The sequence below is a fragment of the Podarcis liolepis genome (assembly GCF_965112155.1).
Source record: "Podarcis liolepis genome assembly, chromosome: 18".
In the NCBI taxonomy this organism is placed as follows: domain Eukaryota; kingdom Metazoa; phylum Chordata; class Lepidosauria; order Squamata; family Lacertidae; genus Podarcis; species Podarcis liolepis.
The window spans coordinates 8,291,930-8,316,443 of NC_139572.1; the positions used below are offsets into that span (position 1 = coordinate 8,291,930).

General features: G+C 48.0%; 1 protein-coding gene across 12 annotated transcripts in view; it reads left to right on the forward strand.

The window, feature by feature from the left end:
* Positions 1-23,428, forward strand: part of PTPRS (protein tyrosine phosphatase receptor type S) — a 177,220-nt gene extending 153,792 nt beyond the window's left edge. For all 12 annotated transcript variants that reach the window (XM_083483581.1, XM_083483588.1, XM_083483586.1 and 9 more), the window contains 10 exons: positions 2,570-2,745; positions 4,927-5,046; positions 5,264-5,418; positions 6,317-6,602; positions 7,752-7,930; positions 10,116-10,242; positions 12,323-12,448; positions 15,357-15,511; positions 20,809-20,944; positions 22,636-23,428. In XM_083483581.1, the coding sequence (XP_083339707.1) occupies positions 2,570-2,745; positions 4,927-5,046; positions 5,264-5,418; positions 6,317-6,602; positions 7,752-7,930; positions 10,116-10,242; positions 12,323-12,448; positions 15,357-15,511; positions 20,809-20,944; positions 22,636-22,704 (1,529 nt within the window). In that variant the 3' untranslated portion in view covers positions 22,705-23,428. The remainder of the gene's footprint in view (positions 1-2,569; positions 2,746-4,926; positions 5,047-5,263; positions 5,419-6,316; positions 6,603-7,751; positions 7,931-10,115; positions 10,243-12,322; positions 12,449-15,356; positions 15,512-20,808; positions 20,945-22,635) is intronic.
* The last annotated feature ends 1,086 nt before the right edge of the window (positions 23,429-24,514 follow it).

Below are 24,514 nucleotides of genomic sequence, written 5' to 3' on the forward strand. Positions count from 1 at the left end.
CAGTTGGCCGAGGGTTAAAGCATCAGGCCGCCACTGACCCCATACAGGAGCCAGGAAAGGGGATTAGCTTTCCTCCCACCTCGGAAAGCTCCTGTACCAAGTTAAAACCTCGCAAAGAACCTGAAACCAGACCCAGCGGCTTTCTTGTAAGCAGGTCGCGGCAGATTCCCCGGACACCAAAGGGCGATGTTCCTTCTCCGCCGCCACCGGTAATTTCTTTGAACTGTATATGTGTATATAAATGGGGGGCCCTGCAGCGGCAGGAGAAGGCGCCACAGCCGCAGTCGCCACCTGGTTCGTGATTAGTGCCTCCGCTCTCCCTCCGAGGATCCCTGCCTTCTGCTAACTTGGGAAGCGAAGCAGCGTGGCGGCTGCGACCTGACATACTTTTAAATTAAAAGGAGCGCTTGGAAGAGAACACCCACACATAACAGGCCCGCGTAATTAAAAGGGGGTCACGGTTGCTAATTTCAAAGCCGCGCTTAATTCCCTGCTTCCATCTGTGGCCCCGATAGGAATTGCAGCGAGGGTTCCCCTTCTTTCTCTCTCTCCTCTTGCCACTGCTGCAATGCTTAAGCCGTTTCTCACAAAAGCAAAGGAGGGAATTTAGACCGGGACTGATGAAGGTGTTTGATCGGATGCAATCCAGAGTTCCCAAACGACAGCTCCCGTCAGCCACAGCAAACATGGTCCCTTTGGCCAGTACCAATGGGAGGACCAAAATTTCAGCAAAATCAGGAGGACCAAAAAGTCCTGCACACCTGCGCATAGCCATGGGCGAAGAACCTGTGGCTAGTCCTGCCCAAGTACAGAACCAGACACCCTTTTGAAATTCATTTTGTTAGTCATGGCCCAATTGTTATTTTGGGCCCAGCTCCCCAGTCTATTAAAGGATGCGAGTGGCGCTGTGGGTTAAACCACAGAGCCTAGGACTTGCCGATCAGAAGGTTGGCGGTTCGAATCCCCGCGACGGGGTGAGCTCCCGTTGCTCGGTCCCTGCTCCTGCCAACCTAGCAGTTCGAAAGCACGTCAAAGTGCAAGTAGATAAATAGGTACCACTCCGGCGGGAAGGTAAACGGCGTTTCCGTGCGCTGCTCTAGTTCGCCAGAAGCGGCTTAATCCTGCTGGCCACATGACCCGGAAGCTGTACGCCGGCTCCCTCGGCCAATAAAGCGAGATGAGCGCCGCAACCCCAGAGTCAGCCACGACTGGACCTAATGGTCAGAGGTCCCTTTACCTTTACCTTTACCCCAGTCTGTTAACGTCATCTTGAATTCTTTCTTCTGCTGCTCCTACCAGTTTGGGGTCACCTGCAAATTTGAAGGCCCTCAATTCCTTCATCCAAGTTGTTTATAATAAGTTGTTGAACCCCCCTGGAGTTCTGTGACCTGCTCCAGGCGCCGCAGTTTAATATGATTATTGACAAGCTGAAACATGTGCAAAAGACGGCGAACCAAGCCGAATGAGGAACGGTTGAGGGAGCTGGGTACGTTTAGCCTGGATAATAGGAGACTGAGAGGAGATAGGAGAGCCATCTTCAAATTTCTGAAGGGCTGTTGTCACTTGGAGGATGGAACAAGCTTGTTTTCTGCTGCGCCAGAATCTGGGACCCGAACCAGCGGCTTCAAATTGCAAGAAAGGAATAACTTTCTGACAGTAAGAGCTATTTGGCATTGAGGTGGCGAGCTCTCCTTCCTCAGAGGTTTTTAAGCAGAGACTGAATCATAGAATCATAGAGTTGGAAGAGACCCCAAGGGCCATCGAGTCCAACCCCCTGCCAAGCAGGAAACACCATCAGAGCACTCCTGACATATGGTTGTCAAGCCTCTGCTTAAAGGCCTCCAAAGTAGGAGACTCCACCACACTCCTTGGCAGCAAATTCCACTGTCGAACAGCTCTTACTGTCAGGAAGTTCTTCCTAATGTTTAGGTGGAATCTTCTTTCTTGTAGTTTGGATCCATTGCTCCGTGTCCGCTTCTCTGGAGCAGCAGAAAACAACCTTTCTCCCTCCGCTATGTGACATCCTTTTATATATTTGAACATGGCTATCATATCACCCCTTAACCTCCTCTTCTCCAGGCTAAACATGCCCAGCTCCCTTAGCCGTTCCTCATAAGGCATCGTTTCCAGGCCTTTGACCATTTTGGTTGCCCTCCTCTGGACACGTTCCAGTTTGTCAGTGTCCTCCTTGAACTGTGGTGCCCAGAACTGGACACAGTACTCCAGGTGAGGTCTGACCAGAGCAGAATACAGTGGCACTATTACTTCCCTTGATCTAGATGCTATACTCCTATTGATGCAGCCCAGAATTGCATTGGCTTTTTTAGCTGCCGCGTCACACTGTTGGCTCATGTCAAGTTTGTGGTCAACCTTGTGGACGGCCTTCTGTCCTGGATGCTTTAGCTGAGATGCCTGCATTGTAGGGGGGTGGACTAGATGAACCCTGGGGGTCCCTTTCGACTCCACAATTATATAGTCGTGTGCACTGCCACCGCCCCGATCGCCCAGGGTCCCTGGAGGACAGGATTTGCTCAGTGCAGATGTTTGGTTTCTGACTGTTTCGACACAGGAATCGTGGGCAGCGACTACATTAACGCCAACTACATCGACGGCTACCGTAAGCAAAATGCGTACATCGCTACGCAAGGGCCCCTTCCGGAGACTTTTGGGGACTTCTGGAGGATGGTGTGGGAGCAACGCTCGGCCACGGTGGTGATGATGACCAAGCTGGAGGAGAAATCGCGGGTGAGGAAAACACACACACCTTTCCGGTGGGGAAGGGGCAATTGCTTGGGCTGTGGCATCTAATAATAATAATAATTTATTATTTATACCCCGCCCGTCTGGCTGGGCTTCCCCAGCCACTCTGGGTGGCTTCCAAAAAAATATTAAAATACTGTAATACATCAAACATTAAAAGCTTCCCTAAACAGGGCTGCCTTCAGATGTCTTCTAAAAGTCTGGTAGTTGTTGTTCTCTTTGACATCTGGTGGGAGGGCGTTCCACAGGGCGGGAGCCACCACCGAGAAGGCCCTCTGCCTGGTTCCCTGTAACCTCACTTCTCGCAATGAGGGAACCGCCAGAAGGCCCTCGGAGCTGGATCTCAGTGTCCGGGCAGAACGATGGGGCTGGAGACGCTCCTTCAGGTATACTGGACCGAGGCCGTTTAGGGCTTTCAAGGTCAGAACCAACACTTGGAATTGTGCTCGGAAACGTACTGGGAGCCAATGTAGGTCTTTCAAGACCGGTGTCATATGGTCGCAGCGGCCGCTCCCAGTCACCAGTAATCCAGTGGTTCATTGTTTATTGCATTTTTGCCGCACTGTTTTCCTCCAAAGGACCTCAAGTTGTGGTGTAAAAGGTCCTTCTCCCCCTCCTCTTTTAATCCCTCCAACTACCCTGCGAGGTAGGCCACCCAAAATCCCCCAGGGAGCTCTCATGACTGAGTGGAGGATTTGAACCCTGGTCTCGCAGAGAGTTCTTGCCCCTGAGGTGAGGTAGGATGACCTGGGGGGGGGGGGGACTAAGAGGCAGGGGGTGTCAGAGGTATAAACTTTGAAAAGCTGGTACCCCCCTGGATCAGGTTAGACAATTTCCTTTAATTAAGCTCATGTTTTAATTGGATTTTGAGTAAATGTGCAACTGTTTTGAGCTGTATTGTGTTATTATCTTTCTGGGTGGGTCATGCAAACCACTATTCTGAATAATGATTTGTATAGGGTAAGGGGCACTGGGGGGGGGGTGAGCTTATGAAACCAAGGGGGCAGATGGCCCGAAAAAGGGTTTCAAACCAGTGATCTAAGAACAATTCAATCAGCTTAAAAGTTGATCACGATAAACTAGATAGCAGATCTTGATTTTTAAGGTTGTTTTTTTTTAAGTACTTTTTTTTTAAGAAAACAGAAAAGCTGCAAATCCCCTCCCCCTACAAAAAAGACAGGTGTGGAATCTTTCTTAACGGGTGTGGAATCTGGAGCAAAAACCTCGGAATCTGGTTCTGGGTTTCAGCTTCCTTGAAAATCCCTCACATGTTTAGTTCAAGTTTCTAGTCCTTATGTTCTTGAAAATACACTTTGAAAATGTGAGGGGCTCTGCATACAGAGGCTGGCTGGATGATAATTCCCCCAGGTGGATGGCTCAGTGCTCAGATTTGCTGGTGCAAGAAAGAGAGTCGCGTTCCAACCAATTCGCAGCGTCTAGTTTTGCATTTATTTACTGCATTTGAAACCTACCTCGTTCTTGTTCTGTGCTTCTAATGAGCTCAAGGAGGCAATTTAATCCCCACAAATTCCTCGTTTAATCCTCACAACAACCCTGCCATGTAGGCAGAGAAAAAGGCAGTGCCGGGTCCTCAAAGTTCATCCAATCAGCTTCATGGCTGAATGGTGATTCGAACCCAGGTCCTAGACCGACACTCAGTAACCACTATGCTGACCACACGGATGCACGGACAGATTTGAGATGGTGCTGCCACTTTTCAAAGAGCCACTGTTGTTGTTTAGTCACTTAGTGGTGTCCGCCTCTTTGTGACCCCCTGGACCAGAGCATGCCAGGCATTCCTGTCTTCCACTGCCTCCCGCAGTTTGGTCAAACTCATGCTGGTAGCTTCGAGAACACTGTCCCACCATCTCATCCTCTGTCATCCCCTTCTCCTTGTGCCCTCCATCTTTCCCAACATCAGGGTCTTTTCCAGGGAGTCTTGTCTTCCCATGAGGTGGCCAAAGTCTTGGAGCCTCAGCTTCAGGATCTGTCCTTCCAGTGAGCACTCAGGGCTGATTTCCTTCCGAATGGAGAGGTTTGATCTTCTTGCAGTCCATGGGACTCTCCAGAGTCTCCTCCAGCACCAGAATTCAAAAGCATCCATTCTTCAGCGATCAGCCTTCTTTGTAGTGATGATAATGATAATAATGTATTATTTCCTTCCAGATAAAGTGTGACCAGTACTGGCCGGGCCGGGGCACTGAGACGTACGGAATGATTCAGGTCACCTTGCTGGATACCATCGAGCTGGCCACGTTCTGCGTCCGAACCTTCTCGCTTCACAAGGTAAGAGGTGCAGAAACCAGAACCCCCAGGCAACATGGAAAGCAAGGGCTGGATTTCCTTCTCCGTTCCAAAACGTGGCTTGGCTTGCTTGCGTCAAGACGCCTATGCCTTGCAGAGGTTCCCTTTGCGCTGTGGGTTGTCCCGTTGCTCTGCGTGTTGGCTCAGCTTCAACTCATGCTGTCGTCTCTCCTCTCCCTCCACCCCCAACCGACCGCAGAACGGCTCCAGCGAGAAACGGGAGGTTCGGCAGTTCCAGTTCACGGCTTGGCCAGATCATGGTGTCCCCGAGTACCCGACCCCCTTCCTGGCCTTCCTCAGGAGAGTGAAGACCTGCAACCCACCTGATGCAGGGCCCATTGTTGTGCACTGCAGGTGTGTATGTGTGTTTAATTGAATTTATATCCCAGCTTTCCTCCCCCGATTGCCCAGGCAAGCAAACGTAGTTACGCAGTTTTAATTATTGTTCTTTGTTGAATTCATTGGGTGCTTCCCCCCCCCCAAGATCTCTCAAAGCAATACACAATAAATTGCCTGAGATCTTCGGATGAAGGGCAGTGTATGGATCTAATAAATAATAATAATAATAAGAGTAATTATATAAGAACAAACAAAAATGGCTTAAAATAGAAGACAAAGAAAACTCTGAAACACTGTTTTTAAAAGACAGGATTAAAGCATTCCACCTGGTCAGGTGTTTTTTTTTTGGGGGGGGACAAGGTATAAACCATCGTCAGGCAGGTTAAAACTTTTTAATAGTTTTAAAACATATAAAAGCATTTTTCAGTTAAAAGTGTTCTTCCATCCAGTGATCTTAGGGTTGCCGAGATCGGTATCCCTCTACCAAACAAATGCCTGAGCAAACGGGAATGTTTTTAAATCCCTCCTGAGTGTTAACAGTGATGGAGGGCATGCCACAACTAGGGAGCCACCACTAAAAAGGCCCTGTCGCAGGTCAGGGGCTAATTGGGCAACCCCCCAGTGGGGGAACCACCGAAAAGGCACAAGACAGCTGATAATTGGAGAAGGCACTCTTTTAGGGACCGGGGCCTTCTCAATTAAATCAACTCAAGCTTGCTTTGCAGGAACTGCTATGGGACAGGGTTACATGATTTGAAAGATCTAGTTCTAGTTTAACCCACAGCGCCACCTGCGTCCCTTAGTGTGCCTACCCATGTCTTATATCCTCAAGTTTTTTCCCCAATTATGATGCTCTTCCTCTACTCATAATTCCTTACGTGTTGCCCAACCTTCTGTGTCCGCCTTCTTTCAGCGCTGGGGTCGGCCGCACGGGCTGCTTCATCGTGATCGACGCCATGCTGGAGAGGATAAAACACGAGAAGACGGTGGACATTTACGGCCACGTCACTCTCATGAGGTCACAGAGGAATTACATGGTTCAGACAGAAGACCAGTACAGCTTCATACACGACTCCTTGCTGGAAGCCGTCGCCTGTGGCAACACAGAAGTCCCCGCTCGCAATCTGTACACATACATTCAGAAGTTGGCTCAGATAGAAGTTGGGGAGCACGTCACTGGCATGGAGCTCGAATTCAAGGTGAGCTGCAGCTGGGGGTTTAAGGTGAGCTGCTTCCAGGGGCCAGCCTCTATACCTAGGGGTTTCTCCCCCCCCCCCAAATGCTTTTTATTGAGATTTGAGAACACCAACCAACAAAAACATCAAATCTTATTACATATTACATATATCCTACTTTATGCTCCATAGAGCCGTTGACTTCCGTCCTTCCTTTCCGCAAGTTTTCTTATTCCAATCTGTAATTCACAGTTTCATTTGTTAAAAATTACACCATGACATAAGATTTAATTCAATCCTGCCAGCGTTTTCATATTTCTACAGTTCTCACTTATATAAACCATTAATTTACTCCATTCCTTTTGGTACTTCGCCCCCTCCTGATTGCAAATTCTGTGTGTCAATTTTGCCATTTCAGCGTATTCGACCAGCTCTATCTGCCATTCCCTTACAGCCGGAATCTCCCGTAACTTCCACTTTTGGGCCATCAAAACTCTAGCTGCCGTTGTTGCATACAGATATAATCTTTGGCCTGTCTTCTTAATATCTTCTCCCACCAAACCTAGCAGAAATTCTTCCGGCTTTTTTGGAAAACATCTTTTTAAACTCATTATAGATCCATTCCCAAAACTCTTTTATTTTGTTACATGACCACCACATGTGGTCCATACCTAGGGGTTTCAAGTAAACATTAGGAAGCTGTTCCTGGTTTTAAGGAGCTGCCGGGCAGTGGAACAGACTCCCCCAGGAAAATGGCGGGCTCTGCTTGCTTGGAGGTTTTTAAGCAGAGGTCGGGTGGCCGCAGGTCAGGAATGCCTGAGCCGAGATTCCTGAAGCCCTGCAATTCTTTTCCAGCCCTACGATGCTTAAGGTGTTGACAGGGGCATAGAAAGCGTGGGAGCAATTTAACAGGGGAAAAACAAGTATTGTTAAGAGTTTGGGGTTGAATCTCAGAAGCCAGAACAGCAAGAGGGATCACTGCGCAGTGAAAGCTTCTGGCTTCTGGGATAGCTGCGCAGCCTGCATTCGCTCCATAAGACGCACACACATTTCCCCTTACTTTTTAGGAGGGAAAAAGTGACTCTTATAGAGCAAAAAATGCGTTATTTGCTGGCACAATGTCATTCCTGGGTGGTTAACGTTTTTCTTTCTCTCTCTCTCTTGCCACGCCAGAGACTCGCCAACTCCAAAGCCCACACTTCCCGATTCATCAGCGCCAACCTCCCATGCAACAAGTTCAAGAACCGCCTTGTCAACATCATGCCATATGAGACCACGCGGGTCTGCCTGCAGCCTATCCGAGGGGTCGAGGGGTCCGACTACATCAACTCCAGCTTCATCGATGGGTACAGGTAAGACTCAGGCATCTCCTGGGCTGCAGAGCCTGCGAAGAGCCTCGCTGGATCCAGCCGGAGGGGCGACTTGGCCCACCCTCCTCGTTTTCCAACACAGGGTTAATGGGCCTCCCCCCTTCTTCCTTCAGAAATAGCTAAGGGGGCAGAATACAGTGCAGGAGGCTCGCTCTATCCCTAGCGACGCGTTGTTGTGTGATTATCACATATCTATGGCATGTGACAAAGGGACACAGGTGGCGCTGTGGGTTAAACCACAGAGCCTAGGACTTGCCGATCAGAAGGTCGGCAGTTCGAATCCCCGCGATGGGGTGAGCTCCCGTTGCTCGGTCCTTGCTCCTGCCAACCTAGCAGTTCAAAAGCACGTCAAGTTCAAGTAGATAAATAGGTACCGCTCTGGCAGGAAGGTAAACGGCATTTCCGTGCGCTGCTCTGGTTCGCCAGAAGTGGCTTAGTCATGCTGGCCACATGACCCGGAAGCTGTACGCCGGCTCCCTCGGCCAATAAAGCGAGATGAGCGCCGCAACCCCAGAGTCGGCCATGACTGGACCTAATGGTCAGGGGTCCCTTTATGGCATGTGACATGTATATTATAGACGTACAGACAGTCACAATAGAAAACGACACAGAACCAGCCCTTTCCTTAAAAGCAGTCAGTTCCCCCAAAGTCTCTTGGAACAAGGAAGTATTCACCTGCTGGAGGAAGGACAGCAAGGAGGGAAGCCAGACAGGATTCTTGAGGGAGGGAGTTCCAAAGTTGCCTGGGAGGAGCCACCACCGAGAAGGCCCTCTCCCACATCCCCACCAAGCAGGCCTGTGAGATTGGCGAGAGATGGGCCTCTCCTGAAGATCTCAAAACCCAGGCAGGGTCGTATGAGGGAATGCGGTCCCTCAGATAGCTGGGACCTAAGCCATGTAGGTCTTTTCTTTTTTTAAAAAAAGAAGTTTTAATTTATATTTTTCAAGTTTATACATTTCATTAGTTTTACAATCAATTTAACATTTCAAAATTTGACTTCCTTCCCCCCCCCTCTTTCTGCAGTTCCTTAAATTTATTATTTTTAATATCTTCTGCATATCCAAATTCATTCAACTTTCTCATTTAATTATCTACTGTAAAAATATACTCTTGTGAAACTGCAGGTTATTACAATAACCCTGCTAATGTTTTTAATCTGTTTACAACTTATCTGTCAATATTCAATAAACCGTTTCCATTCTTTTATAAAAATGTTTGCTACCTTGATTTCTTATTCTTCTGGTAAGTTCCGCCATTTCTGCATATTCCATAAGTTTTTCTATCCGTTCCTCCTTTGCTGGGTCTTCTGCTTCTTCCCATTTTGGGGCAAGTAGCATTCTTGCTGCTGTAGTAGCATACAGGAATAAATTTCTATGCAATTTAGGTAGTTCTGTCCCTATAATTCCCAAAAGAAAAGCTGGTCTGCCCTGCAGAGGACCTTAAGGTCCATGAATAACCATAGTTTAGAGGTCCCGGGCCCTAAGGAAGTCAGATTATCCTCCACCAGGGCCTTCTCAGTGGTGGCTCCGACCTGGTGGAATGCTCTGTCCCATGAGACCAGGGCCCTGCAGGATTTAACTTCCTTTCTCAGGGCCCGTAAGACAGAGCTATTCCACCTGGCTTTCAATTTGAATTTAGCCTGATCTTTTATTCCCCTGCCCTCCTCTTCCTCTTTTTATGAATATTACCCACTCTGGGATCCCACAGCTAATTCTCCCCTGGTCTCCTTGCTGGCCCAAATAGGACTAACTTAGCCAGCTAGCCCTGGTGATCATCTAATGTTTATTGGATGGATTTCCCCCTAAATTGATTTTAGAACTTTGAATTTATTGTCATTCACGCTTTTATACTGTATTCTATGCTGTTTTTTGTTGTATCACAATTAAGTGTTTTAAATTTGTTGCTAGCCGCCCTAAGCCCTCTTTTCTGAACCGGGAAGGACGGGGTATAAATAAAAAATTATTTATGTTATTATTTATTTATATTCTGGGGTTGTTGTGTTTTTTTTTAAATAAAAGTTATTTTGAACATCCTTTTCAATTCATTGTATATCATTTCCCAGCAAGCTTTAACCTTACTTCCAGACCACCACATACGATAAAAAGTCCTGTATGCAGAAGCCCACATGCGCTTTTAATGACGATTGGCCTTCTCTCTCCCTGGCAGGCAACAGAGAGCGTACATCGCCACGCAAGGTCCGCTGGCGGAGACCACAGAGGACTTCTGGCGGATGCTGTGGGAGAACAATTCCACCATTGTCGTGATGCTGACCAAACTACGAGAGATGGGGCGGGTAAGCCGAAGGAGGCGGGTTGGTGGCGGCGGCAAGGAGATGAGAGAATCTCCCCCAGTCGTGCCCTGGAGTCCGTAGCTTGAAGCTCCTATCTGCACTGGACATTTAAAGCACGGTGCAGTTAGATAGATAGATAGATAGATAGATAGATAATTTATTACGGTGGGAGACCAGCTTATAAAACACACTTGGGGGTACAATCCCAGAAGGAAAACAAACATTTAAAACAATGTACAGCAATAAATTGGGACGTGGGTGGCGCTGTGGGTTAAACCACAGAGCCTAGGGCCTGCCGATCAGAAGGTTGGCAGTTCGAATCCCCGTGACAGGGTGAGCTCCCGTTGCTCGGTCCCTGCTCCTGCCAACCTAGCAGTTCAAAAGCATGTCAAAGTGCAAGTAGATAAATAGGTACCGCTCCGGCGGGAAGGTAAACGGCGTTTCCATGCGGTGCTCTGGTTCGCCAGAAGCGGCTTAGTCCTGCTGGCCACATGACCCGGAAGCTGTACACCGGCTCCCTCGGTCAATAAAGCGAGATGAGCGCCGCAACCCCAGAGTCGGCCACGACTGGACCTAATGGTCAGGGGTCCCTTTACCTTTCCAACAATAAATTTACAATTTATAAATGCAATAAGCGTATAGGCACTGAAAACTTTAAGATAAGCTATTGCACTGGTGGTTCAGTGGTAGAATTCTCGCCTGCCACCGCACAGTTCTTTCCGTAAAGAATCGTGGGAAAGGGGGCAAGCGGAAACAGGGGAAGGGGGCATTGACCTAATAGGAGATGTTTGCCATCAGATAGAAGTCCCGGAAGAGGTGGAGGGAAGGAGCCGGCAGGGAATTACTTCCAAAACATTTCTGGGTCTTAAGAGCAGGTTCAGTGACCTTGTTTTCCCAAAGCAACACAGGAACAACTCTCTGCCCTCCGATAAAATCTGCAGCTTGGCATCTCCCTAAGCAGACCAGGCCTGTTTTTCCTAATTGCACTATGTTTAGCTTCCGTGGGGAATGCAAATCGGGGTTTGTATTTTTAGGTCAAGCAGGATAGATTGCAGAAGCCAGGTGGGCCTTCCTTCGTAGCCGTGGTATTAAATTGTTGTGATCACTACTGCAGCCTTTGCCCGGGAGGTCCAAGGGATGCCTTGCAGCAACATATAAAATAGAGCAGTCGAAGCAAATTGTGACCACAGCTAGGGTGTGGGTCCTAAAAGGGGCAAGACCCCTTTTTGTAGCAGGGGGTCCCCGTCTCCAGCATCCTACAGCTGCCGGATCAGCAAGAAAGGGGAGTCCGGGGGCCTCCTCGCCCTTTGTACTGAGGGATAGGAGGGGAATCGGCCGCCAAGGATGGGCTCCTTGAGTCATTCTTGAGAACAGCAAGGAGTTGTCCTCTGAAGTCCGGAGCTAAGCCATTTAGGAACGCTGAAAATACAAGGTTCCTTCCATTTCAAGAGAACGGCGTGCCAAGTTTTGTTACGTACGCTGGAACTCCAAGGAAAGAACTCTTTAAAATTAGGATTATTGGAGGATTCCAAACCAACCGTGCAGAGGAAATAGATAAAGCTGAAAGGCAGATATCCCCTGATCGTTATTTAGTACCGTATTTTTTGCTGTATAAGACTCCCTTTTTCCCTCCTAAAAAGTAAGGGGAAATGTGTGTGCGTCTTATGGAGTGAATGCAGGCTGCGCAGCTACCCCAGAAGCCAGAACAGCAAGAGGGATCGCTGCTTTCACTGCGCAGAGATCCCTCTTGCTGTTCTGGCTTCTGACATTCAGAATATATTTTTTTTCTTGTTTTCCTCCTCCAAAAACTAGGTGCGTCTTGTGGTCTGGTGCGTCTTATAGAGCGAAAAATACGATGATTGTAAGATTATGTAGAAGCTTAGAAGGCTGTGTGATCTTAAGAGGGGTGTGGTTTCGAGGGGGCAGGGCTGGATGACTCTAGTGAAAGGACGTGCCCACCTGAGTTTGCCGCTAAACGGCTGCTCTCGAGTGTCCACAAAAGGCCAGGGTGAAGGGGTCTGTCTAGTATACGGCGAAAGATTAGCTACGAATAAGGTGTGATTCCTTTTCTTTGGGCCAACAGGAAAAGTGCCACCAATACTGGCCAGCCGAGAGGTCCGCCCGGTACCAGTACTTTGTGGTCGACCCCATGGCGGAATACAACATGCCTCAATACATCCTCCGGGAGTTCAAGGTCACCGATGCCAGGGTGAGTCCACACTCTGCGCCGTTGGTGCTCAGCACGCCAAGGAAGGCCATTGGTCAGTTTGGGGCCATTTTGTCGCCAAATTCTACTCACTGTTGACCCAGAGCAGATTCCAGCATACAGTTAGCAGAGTAAAAACTTAAACACGTTGCAGGATTCCCCCCCAAAATAGACCAGAGACAATTGCATTTCATGTAATTTACTAAAGGCAAATGAGCATAATGGGCACAAATCCAATACATTCAGGATTGGCCCTGTCCATAAGAAATCCAGTTGCAGCAGACTTAGCCTAACTTTGTTGTTGTTTAGTCGTGTCCGCCTCTTTGTGACCCCCTGGACCAGAGCATGCCAGACACTCTTGTCTTCCACTGCCTCCTGCAGTTTGGTCAAACTCATGCTGGTAGCTTCGAGAACACTGTCCCACCATCTCGTCCTCTGTCTTCCCCTTCTCCTTGCGCCCTCCATCTTTCCCAACATCAGGGTCTTTTCCAGGGAGTCTTCTCTTCTCATGAGGTGGCCAAAGTCTTGGAGCCTCAGCTTCAGGATCTGTCCTTCCAGTGAGCACTCAGGGCTGATTTCCTTCAGAATGGATCGGTTTGATCTTCTTGCAGTCCATGGGACTCTCAAGAGTCTCCTCCAGCACCAGAATTCAAAAGCATCCATTCTTCGGTGATCAGCCTTCTTTATGGTCCAGCTCTCACTTCCATACATCACTACTGGGAAAAACATAGCTTTAACTATACGGACCTTTGTTGTCAAGGTGATGTCTCTGCTTTTTAAGATGCTGTCTAGGTTTGTCATTGCTTTTCTCCCAAGAAGCAGGCGTCTTTTAATTTTGTGACTGCTGTCACCATCTGCAGTGATCATGGAGCCCAAGAAAGTGAAATCTCTCACTGCCTCCATTTCTTCCCCTTCTATTTGCCAGGAGGTGATGGGACCAGTGGCCATGATCTTCATTTTTTTGATGTTCAGCTTAGGTCTTAGCAGTGAGTCCGTAAGTGACTGTGGAGGCCAAGGTTGGATCTACACACATATTTTAAAAACGTTCTGAAAACGCTATTTTAAAAGCCTTTTTAAAAATACATTTGTACCTTGGTTTATTCAAATGTTTTGGCTCCCGTACGCCGCAAACCCGGAAGTGAGTGTTCCGGTTTGCAAACTATTTTTGGAGGCCAAATGTCCAATGGGGCTTCTGCGGCTTCTGATTGGCTGCAGGAGCTTCCTGCGGCCAATCAGAAGCTGCGCTTTCGTTTCCGAACGTTTTGGGAGCCAAATGGACTTCCTGAATGGATTCCATTCGACTTCCATGGTACCACTGCACATTGAATTTTCCGCAAGGCTCATCATCGCCATCTAGTGTCACACGTTGTATATTGCACTTAAAACACACTTAAAGTGTTTTATTTGCAGCTAAGTCCCAATCCTGGATCCACATAAGTTTCTGGGCAGGAGTTTGCCAAACGTTTGGGACTCAGGTGTTTCTCCCAGCCCTGCCTAGAGATGCTGAGGATTAAACCGAGACCTTCCGCATGCCCAGCACATGTTCTTAACTCCTGAGATTTGGTCCTCCCTCAACTTTGTCACGCTGGAGCCAGAGAGAAATGGCGCACTGTTTTCTCTTGAAACAATGCTGCTCTCATTCTAACCTCTCTCCCTCGCTGGCTGTTCTGATGATGTTGTTTTCCCTCCTGTCGGCTTATCGCAATTTTTCTCCGCCACGAAGCTGCAGCGATGCAAGGCCCCCCGCAATTCGTACTGCGTGAGCTCTGGCGATGGAGCCGCTGCTGCGATTCCTCCTAGCAGCCGCCTGTTTCCCACTGTGTAATTTCTTTGAACTCATTTCAAAAGATTATTACGTTTTGGGATGCGTGCACACACCGTCGCCAGTTGTACAGAAAGTGTCTGATTGGAAACGGTTTCCTGTTGTTCGTGTGTGTGGCCATTTAAGCGCACACAGAAACGTACAGGGCGACCTGCCCTTGCTACAAAAAGGAGCTTGGGGTGGCTGGCGTACATAAAGAGACGGAGGGAACTCAATTCGCTTCGCATTTAAATGCGAATTTGCCCAGGTCACACTTTTCAAAACGATGTGCGGGCCTAACAAATGATTTGAAATTTGCACTCTTCCAAAAGTTGCCACGCAGTTCTTCATGTGCAAAAATGCAAAACAAAACAAAAAAACAACGCCCTGATGTCAAGCGTGCATGAAAATGCATATAACAGTCAAAACTTTATTGCATTAGGGGAAATGGCGTCTCAAAAAATGTGCATGTGTTTATGTTAGAAGGCTGGTGGAGAGCCAGCGTGGTGTAGTGGTTAAGAGCAGTGGACTTGTAATCTGGTGAACCGGGTTCGCTTCCCCGCTCCTCCACATGCAACTGCTGGGTGACCTTGGGCCAGTCACACTTCTCTGAAGTCTCTCAGCCCCACGCACCTCACAGAGTGTTTGTTGTGGGGCAGGAAGGGAAAGGAGAATGTTAGCCGCTTTGAGACTCCTTAAAGGGAGTGAAAGGCGGGATATCAAATCCAAACTCTTCTTCTTCTTCTTCATGCGGACTTTTTAAGGGAGAACCAAAAATCTGAGCCAAGTGGAAGCGAAGGAGCCTTGCAGGCTGCCCCTTGCCCCTGAGAAGGAGGGAGAGTGGGAGGAAAAAGCAATACAGTTAAATTAAAATCTTTTATTCATTCTTCACAGGCAGGGCCAGCTTGGCTGCGGAGGAAACGCCAGCCAGCTGGGGGCTTGAAAGAACCCAAATCAAATTTGCTCAAGTCTACAGCCATCGCTCAGCTCTCAAAAATCTCGCTTTCCCGCTTACAGGATTCAAACTCAATTTCATTCCCTTGCATTTCCCCCCAGCCTAACAGAGAGGTGTTGTGTTTTTTTCTCCCTCTCCCCGTTCTCCACCCCCAGGATGGCCAGTCACGGACCGTGCGCCAGTTCCAGTTCACGGACTGGCCAGAGCAAGGCGTGCCAAAGTCCGGCGAAGGCTTCATTGATTTCATCGGGCAGGTGCATAAAACCAAGGAACAGTTTGGCCAAGACGGACCCATCTCCGTCCACTGCAGGTAAGCCCCTTCGCAGGCAGAGGTTGAGGAGCAATCCTGGCAGCAGTGACACCAACTCTGCGGAAGGAAATAATCCAGCTGATTTGCAAATTCTCCCCCTGCTTAATTTGCACCTTGGAATGGAAAGAGGGCCGCTCAGCCATCCTTTGATGCTAAGCTTAAGCCTCTGTGGAGGGGCTGTCTCCTGATTGGATGGGAAGCTGGAGTTTCCCGCCTCCCTAAATCCTTGGCATTAGCACAGGACTTAGCCCCAAAATGCAGACTTTTTATTCTGTATCCTTTTCCCCCCTCTCTTTCTCTTAATTTGAGGGTGGTGGCGGTTATTCAAGGCCAGCTTCTAATGGTGCCAAGTGGTTTCTGAACTTTTTTGGGGGGCCACCGCCCACTAGGTCCCGCCGACTCATCCCCAATGTTCCCCTCGCTACCCCTATGAAAAGCATTATTTGGAATAGCAGTTTGCAAGGAAGCTGCAAGGGAAAGTAATAGCACAGTGAACTCCCAAACCGTAACAATTAATTGCACGTTCATTCAAAATCCAGTTTGAACTATTTGGTTTAATGCATTCAGCAAAACTGATGGGACTTGGTGCAGTTTTCAATGTCTGATAGTCATATGTAAAAATCCCCTCTCAATTGAATGTTGAACGAAGAGGAGGTTAAGGGGTGATATGATAGCCATGTTCAAATATATAAAAGGATGTCACATAGAGGAGGGAGAAAGGTTGTTTTCTGCTGCTCCAGAGAAGCGGACACGGAGCAATGGATCCAAACTACAAGAAAGAAGATTCCACCTAAACCTTAGGAAGAACTTCCTGACAGTAAGAGCTGTTTGACAGTGGAATTTGCTGCCAAGGAGTGTGGTGGAGTCTCCTACTTTGGAGGTCTTTAAGCAGAGGCTTGACAACCATATGTCAGGAGTGCTCTGATGGTGTTTCCTGCTTGGCAGGGGGTTGGACTCGATGGCCCTTGTGGTCTCTTCCAACTCTATGATTCTATGATTCAGAACAGATAAAGTCTTCCTTCCCACAGCACATACACTAGTGGCCAGAATTGTGGAACCTTTTGGGGAAAGTGCGTTTTCGACGTTTGATGGCACATAACACCTGATTGGCTCTCTAAACACCCATGCGCACTGGCTGCATTCAAATGAACAAAAACTGCGCATCAACCTAAGCAAGTTGTGCTTCCTTTTTTCTGGTCATTTGGCTATAACCTTTGATAGAACACAGATAATTGAACAAACTTTGTTGTGTTACATTCTTCATTAAATCATCTTTTCCATTGATAAATACTTTTATGGTGTCACATCCCCCCCCCCCGAAGAAAGTGCAGTTATGAGCCATCAAACCTCAGATGTTTTGAGGAGTATATGGAAAAACACTGCTCTAAAAAGAATATGTTGATATGCATGGATTAAGTATGGAAAGTACAAGCGAGAACAATAATTAGAAGTGGCTATAGGAGATGTAACGCGGGTGGCGCTGTGGGTAAAACCTCAGTGCCTAGGACTTGCTGATCGTATGGTCGGCGGTTCGAATCCCCGCGGTGGGGTGAGCTCCCGTCGTTCGGTCCCAGCTCCTGCCCACCTAGCAGTTCGAAAGCACCCTTAAGTGCAAGTAGATAAATAGGTACCGCTTTATAGCGGGAAGGTAAACGATGTTTCCGTGCGCTGCGCTGGTGCTGGCTCACCAGAGCAGCTTCGTCACGCTGGCCACGTGACCCGGAAGTGTCTCCGGACAGCGCTGGCCCCCGGCCTCTTAAGCGAGATGGGCGCGCAACCCTAGAGTCTGGCAAGACAGGCCCGTACGGGCAGGGGTACCTTTAGCTTTATAGGAGATGTATTATCCAAAGAATGCAATGATAGTATTTGAATTTGAGCTAAAGGAAGTCGAGTCGTGGTGGAGGGAAGTCACAGGGGTAGTAGGGTTTGCGTTTGCGGTGTAGGGAGTATATGTATTTTCTTTAGTTTAATTTTGTATTTGTTTATTTTATTTCAATTTTCTGTATCATTTATTAAGATTTTTTTTTAAAAAAAATTATCTTTCCATTGATATATACTTTTATGGTGTTGCTCCAAAAAAAAGGTGGTGTTATGAGCCATCAAACCTCAGAAATACACTTTTTCCAAAAAGGTTTCCACAATTTTGGCCTAGTCTCTTGGGCTTGCCGATCGGAAGGTTGGCGGTTCAAATCCCCACGAGGAATGAGCTCCTGTTTCTCAGTCCCTGCTCCTGCCAACCTAGTAGTTCGAAATCACACCAGTGCAAGTAGATAAATAGGTACCGCTCCGGCAGGAAGGTAAACGGCATTTCCATGCGCTCTGGTTTCCGTCACAGTCTCCTGTTGCGCCAGAAGCGGTTCAGTGCTGCTGGCTGCATGACCCGGAAAGCTGTCTGTGGACGAAGGCCGGCTCCCTCAGCCTGAAAGCGAGATGAGCGACACAACCCCATAGTTGCCTTTGACTGGCTTGAACCGTCCAGGGGTCCTTTACCTTTTAATAATAATAATAATAATAATAATAATAATAATAATAATAATAATAATATCAATTTGTTAATTGCCTTCTAAGCACCGTGTCATGGTAATTCACACACAAGATAATTAAAAACATTTACAACCAGGTGAAATCCTTAACATATTTTAGAGGACAATGACCCTCAAACCAGTCTACAAAAACAAAAAAGATAAAACAATAAAACGGTCACTTAAAAAATTGCAGCCATGATTTAGAAAGTAAAAGCCACAGTAAGGTAAAGGGACCCTTGACCATTAGGTCCAGTCGTGGCCGACTCTGGGGTTGCGGCGCTCATCTCGCTTTATTGGCCGAGGGAGCCGGCGTACAGCTTCCGGGTCATGTGGCCAGCATGACTAAGCCGCTTCTGGCGAACCAGAGCAGCGCACGGAAACGCCGTTTACCTTCCCGCTGGAGTGGTACCTATTTATCTACTTGCACTTGACGTGCTTTCAAACTGCTAGGTGGGCAGGAGCTGGGACCGAGCAACGGGAGCTCACCCCGTCACGGAGATTCGAACCGCCAGCCTTCTGATCAGCAAGTCCTATGCTCTGTGGTTTAACCCACAGCGCCACCCGTGTCCCAAAAGCCACAGTAGGCTAGAGTAAAAAACTCATGCAAGCTTTCCGAAGGTTTGTCTAGATAAAAAGGTTGCCATCCTGAGCTGTCAGGATGAACACCTAAACTTGGGCCGGGAGCAAATTGGTAGCCGGTGCAGATCCCGCAATCGGGGTGTTGTATGCTGCTGGTAATTCGCCCCCAAAAGCAGTCTAACCGCCATGTTCTGCACCGGCTGCAGGCTCCAGACCAGCCCCACATAGAGTGCATTGCAGTGATTCAACCGATGCCCCCAAGACTGATGGCCACAACTTTCCCATCTACTCTGCCTTAACGGCCGGATGCCACTGTCTTTATTACGGACTCCAGGGTGGGGTTGGTGTCTCAAAACATGCGATGGCCAAACAAAGGAGTAGCTCTCCCTAAGTGTGGCAAACAGAGACCCCTTTTCTCCCCCCCCCCCCCACCGCCCGCCCTGTCCAATTTATGCCCACGGAAGCACCGGTCTTCCTCTGAATTATTATTTTGCTCCCCGCCCCGCCAAACTCCTTCAAGAGCACCAAATCCCCTGGGCAGCGGCTTGTTGTTAATCTGCGATTAAAGCCTTAGTTGATTAATCGCGCCACTGGAGAGATTAAAGGCTCCCCCGTCCAAGCACTCTGCTTGCTGGCTTTCAGACTTAGCATCGCAGTTGCTAAGTCGTCGTGCGGAATATATATTGTCTGTGTGAGCCAGCACCTTCCTCCCTCTCCACCCCCCCCCCCCAGCTCGCCTCTCGAGCTGCGCCTCAAGGAAGCGAGCGAGACCAGCCAAGCGACTAGGAGGACGGCAAAGTTGACAAGCTATTCACTCTCAAGCGCCGACTTGGTCCTGAGAGAGAAGTCTGTGTCAGTCGTCTCGGGTGCGGAGAGAGACATGTGCGGCAGAAATTCACCAGCTTGTCAGTTTCGTCTCTTGCAATCCGGTTTTGGTTTTTTATTTTTGCACAGGCAACAGTGGTAATAGCTTTTTCCTTTTTTTGGCATTGTTAGCATTCGCGTTTGTTTGTTTTAAACATACACACAGCTCCTGCTATCCAAATGTTGGTTATGCGAAGATTCACTTATCCAAACATGAGTCTGTGTAGCATGCCCAAGCCTCGCTCCACACACCAAAAGGTTCAGATATCCAAACAGGCAGATCTGCATGTAGAGCTGTAAGGAAATAAGCAGCCTTAAGCGAGACTTGCTTGCTTGCTTTTTTCTGGCGCGCAGCAGCCGTTTCGCCAGAAACCACAGAGGGAAGGAGGGAAAAGAGACTGAACAAATCAGACAGCGTTTCCCCCCAACTTCCTTGTTGGTTTTTGTTTTTTGTTTTTTGTTTAAATATTTATTAGAGTTTCCAATTTTTTACAAGCAAAAAGCAAACATAAAAACATTAAAAACACATAAGTTTCACAACTTATTTTCTCATAACTTATTTCCCCGACCTCCTCATACCTCCCCTTCTTGTATATCCAGTTCAAATTGTTTATACAGCAAATCCTTATCTCAAAGCATTACAGCTTAAAAAGAAAAAAGAAACACCTTATTTTCTCTCCAACATCTTAGATTATTATAACTTTAAATTCTTGCTTACAAAAAGAAAACCATTTTATCATAATTACAGCTTGAAACCACTTAATTTCAGTCCAACATCATTCAACATTCCTTAATTTTACAATATTTTTTTAAATAGTCCTTAAATTTTTTCCAGTCTTCTCCTGCCGACTCTTCTACCTGGTCACGGATTCTGCTAGTCATTTCTGCCAGTCCCATACAGTCAATCAGCTTCATCTGCTTCCTTGTTGGTTTTTGAATGTCTGGTGTAGATTTTCAATTTCATTGTTCTGTACGGGACAGTGACAATAAAGATTATCATATCGTATCGTACTTCTCCATCTAACAACTGTTTGGATCTCTCATGGTGATATCCAAATATAACTACTGTATCTGTGAAATCTCATTCATTCATTCAACTTAAATGACTTCGGAGGCTGGTAGATCACTGCCAGTTTTTGATATTGATTGTAGATCACACCCTATTCAGAGTCGGACGTGCCTGCTTTAAAAGATGGGGGGTCAGGAGGGAGCTGGTTTTGGGGGGGGGCACACAGACTCCTGTTTCTTCCCAGGGAGGTTTCCGAGCGTCGCGTCCTAAGCGCGGGGTCCCTTCCAATTCTACGATGTTTCCCTTTCTCCCCTTTGCAGCGCTGGCGTGGGCAGGACCGGCGTCTTCATCACCCTCAGCATCGTCCTGGAGAGAATGCGCTACGAGGGCGTGGTGGACATCTTCCAGACGGTGAAGATGCTTCGGACGCAGAGGCCTGCCATGGTGCAGACAGAGGTAAACAAAGAGAAAGGGTGTATTTTCCCCCCCTGCTGGCTGGACTCAGGGAGCAGGACTCCTCTGCCTGGCCGCGGGGGCGAGAGGCAGCCTTCCTACCACCTCTGGAGCGGCAGAGTTTGGGCAGGGATTCCCTTCAGCAGGTGTGCAGTGGCAACAGGAAGGAAGGCTGCGCGGCAGAGTGGCCAGAGCCGGCAGCCGACTGCTCTTCCTGCTCTGAAGTAGTAAGGGATGGTGCGGTTGAGTTAGTGGTTAGAGCAGTGTTTCTCAAACTCGGGTCTCCAGCTGTTTTTAGACTACAGTTCCCATCATCCCTGACCACTGGTCCTGAGAGCTAGGGATGATGGGAGTTGTAGTCCAAAAACAGCTGGAGACCGAGTTTGAGAAACACCGATGAAGCTTGCTGGGTGACCGGGGGCCAGTGGGCCTAAGCTACCTAAACGGCCTCGGTCCTGAAGGAGCGTCTCCACCCCCATCGTTCTGCCTGGACACTGAGATCCAGCACCGAGGGCCTTCTGGCGGTTCCCTCATTGAGAGAAGTGAGGTTACAGGGAACCAGGCAGAGGGCCTTCTCGGTGGTGGCGCCCTCCCTGTGGAACGCCCTCCCTTCACATGTGAAGGAAATAAGCAGCTATCTTCTCTTTAAAAGACATCTGAAGGCAGCCCTGTTTAGGGAAGTTTTTAATATTTAATGCTGTATTGTTTTTAACACTTGATTGGAAGCCGCCCAGAGTGGCTGGGGAAACGCAGCCAGATGGGCGGGGTATAAATAATAAATTATTATTACTACCTCGCAGGGTTGTTGTGGATTAAATGAGGTGGGGGGAGAACCACGGATCTGCCCCTTTGAACTCCTTGGAGAGAAGGGGTGGGGAAGTTCAGTCGGTCAAGCATGAAGCTCTTCATCTCAGGGTTTTGGTTTTGAGCCCCATATTGGGCAGAATGATTCGGGGTCCCTTCTGTGATTCCAATTGCAATCAATCAATATAAGTTTCCCTGCGTTGCTCTGGCGCAACATCACGTTGCAGCATGGGCAGAGATAAAAATTCATAGCAATAATCAGCATTCACTGTACTTATTTTTCACTTTTTTGGCGGAAGGGAAGGCTGGTTATTCATAATAATAATTATAAAAACCTGGACTTCATTCATTCTTCGCTCCCCAGGGAGGCTTGTCTGGCGCTTTCATTATATCTTTAGGCGCCAGGCAAAAATGTTCCTTCTTCAACCAGGCCTTGGGCTGATAGATTCATATTCTACAGGCTTTAAATGTCTTTGTGGGAAGGGGGTGTGTTATTGCTCTGTTGCTTTTGTTTTAACTATCTATTTGTGCTTTCACCATGTGTTTTTATCCACCCCGAGATCTTAAGACAAAGGGAGGCGGGTATATCAATAAAATAAAAACAGATACAGTGGTACCTCTGGTTGCGAACGGGATCCGTTCCAGAGTCCCATTCGCAACATGAAAAGAGCGCAACCGCAGCGGCACGTCTGCGCACGTGTGGGTTGCGATTCACCGCGTCTGCGCATGCGCATGACGTCATTTTGCGCTTCTGCGCATGTGCAAGAAGCGAAACCCGGAAGTAACCCTTTCTGGTACTTCCGGGTCGCCGCAGGACGTAACCTGAAAGAACGTACCATGAAGCGGACGTAACATGAGGCATGACTTGCCCTTTCCTTATTTCCTTCCAGGATGAATATCAGTTCTGTTACCAAGCGGCTCTGGAATACCTGGGCAGTTTTGATCACTATGCAACATAAAACACAACAAAACGCCAACTCTGAAACAGAAAAACAAAAAACAAAGCCATCCGTTGCACGGACTCTGACCACTTGCAGTCCTGGAAGGTCTTTTCGAGCCAGAGAGGTGAACTTTGACCTTTTTCTATTAGGAAAAAAAGAGAGAAAAAAGAAAATCGCAGACTGAATTCCGAAGGAAGCTGTCGCCTGTGCCCACTCAGCCCCCAACCTGTTTTTGGATGCTACAGTGGGGGGGGGACACAATCAGCTAGTGAAGCGGCCAGCAGTTCCGCGGCCCCCCCAGCAAACCCTGCACCTATGGGGCTGCCGCCAGCTCCCTCTCTCTCCTGCCCTGAGGCGGCTCAGGTGGAGAGTGTCCACCCCCCCTTCCCCATTTTCTCTTTAAAAGTGGTGAACTTGTCGTTCTTACCTCATGTGGTGTTTGCGGCGTGGGGGAGCGGTCCCGGACGGACCCCAAGCGCTTCGGCGGGATTTTTGAAACAAACAAACATCCGAGAGAGAGAGAGAGAGCCCCCCACCCACACACACACCTTGAAAGCGGCCAAACGGAAGAACGAACCAGGCGGGGGCCGGCGAGGAACGACAAGCATGGCCCCTGGCACACTCGCGTTTTAAGAGTGCGGTTTGCATACTAATCTAGTTGGTGAGTTTTAGAGGAAGCCACTCGCAGGGTTCTTGTTGTTGTTTTTTTTGCAGACAGGAACAGAGAGAGAGAGAGAAAGAGGGTTTGGGACCGAAAGCAAGAATCCGCCAGCCTTGAGCACCAACTGAGCCAATCTTTCACCCAGCAAGCATTCTCTTTTATTTTATTTTGGAGGGGATTGCAACCTCTGATTTCAATGGTGGATATATGTTTTGCCAACCTGCAGAAAGGTGGGGTGTGCTTTTTTTCTGGGGGTACACCGTACCAGCACCCCTTTTTCCTAGAAGAAAAGCACTGAGTGTGGGGTTCCTCAAACACACCTTTCTCACCTTTCGAAAACTTGGAACATTCCACATCCTTATGATTCCACGGTTTTTTGTGTCGAAATAAAAACTGCAATAAGGAGCTATCAGGGACCCAAAATGTCTCTCAGTCAGGAAAACACACTCCCTTCCTCCTCCTCCTCCACAAACACCCTTTTTCACTTGACCCCCTTCCCCACACAAAATTAACCCAACATCTGTTCGGTTTCATTTCCGCTCCCTCGTAGCCTTTTACTCTCACGGGTGGATGTTATGAAACACCTTTTTAAAAATTAAAAAAAAAAGGCCACATGATTCCATTAGCACATCAAAAGCTGACATTTCCCCCCCCTTCCCTTTCCTGTTGCAAAACCATGTGGGTTGTTGTTGTTTTTTGTGGGGGTGTCTTTTGCGCCCTTCCCCACCCCTTCCATCAGATGCCAAAGAGAAAAATGGTGAGTTTTTTCAGAGGCCCCTGGAACAGGATGGATCTTTTGAAAAAAGGGGAGGGGGTTTTTTTTGTTGTTGTTGTCAAGGCTGATGGGACCATCAACAGAGGAAAAGATCATCTCCCATCTGCAGCCGACAGGCAGGACCCAAGACTTATAGAAATGGGGGGGCGGGCGGGGGGGCTGGAGAGAACCTTGCAAGTGGCTCTCTTTAAAGAGATGTTCATGTATCTCTAGCAAGTGGCATTCATATTTTTATTTTTATTTTGAGTCTCTCTCTCTCTCTTTTTAAAATAGTGTATTTTTTTTTCCTTTTTAAAAAAAACATGTAAAAAAATTACAGGAGAATATCAGTCAACGAATTTACACACAAAAAAAGCAAAAAAAAAAAGCAAATTACTTATTTGTTCATATTA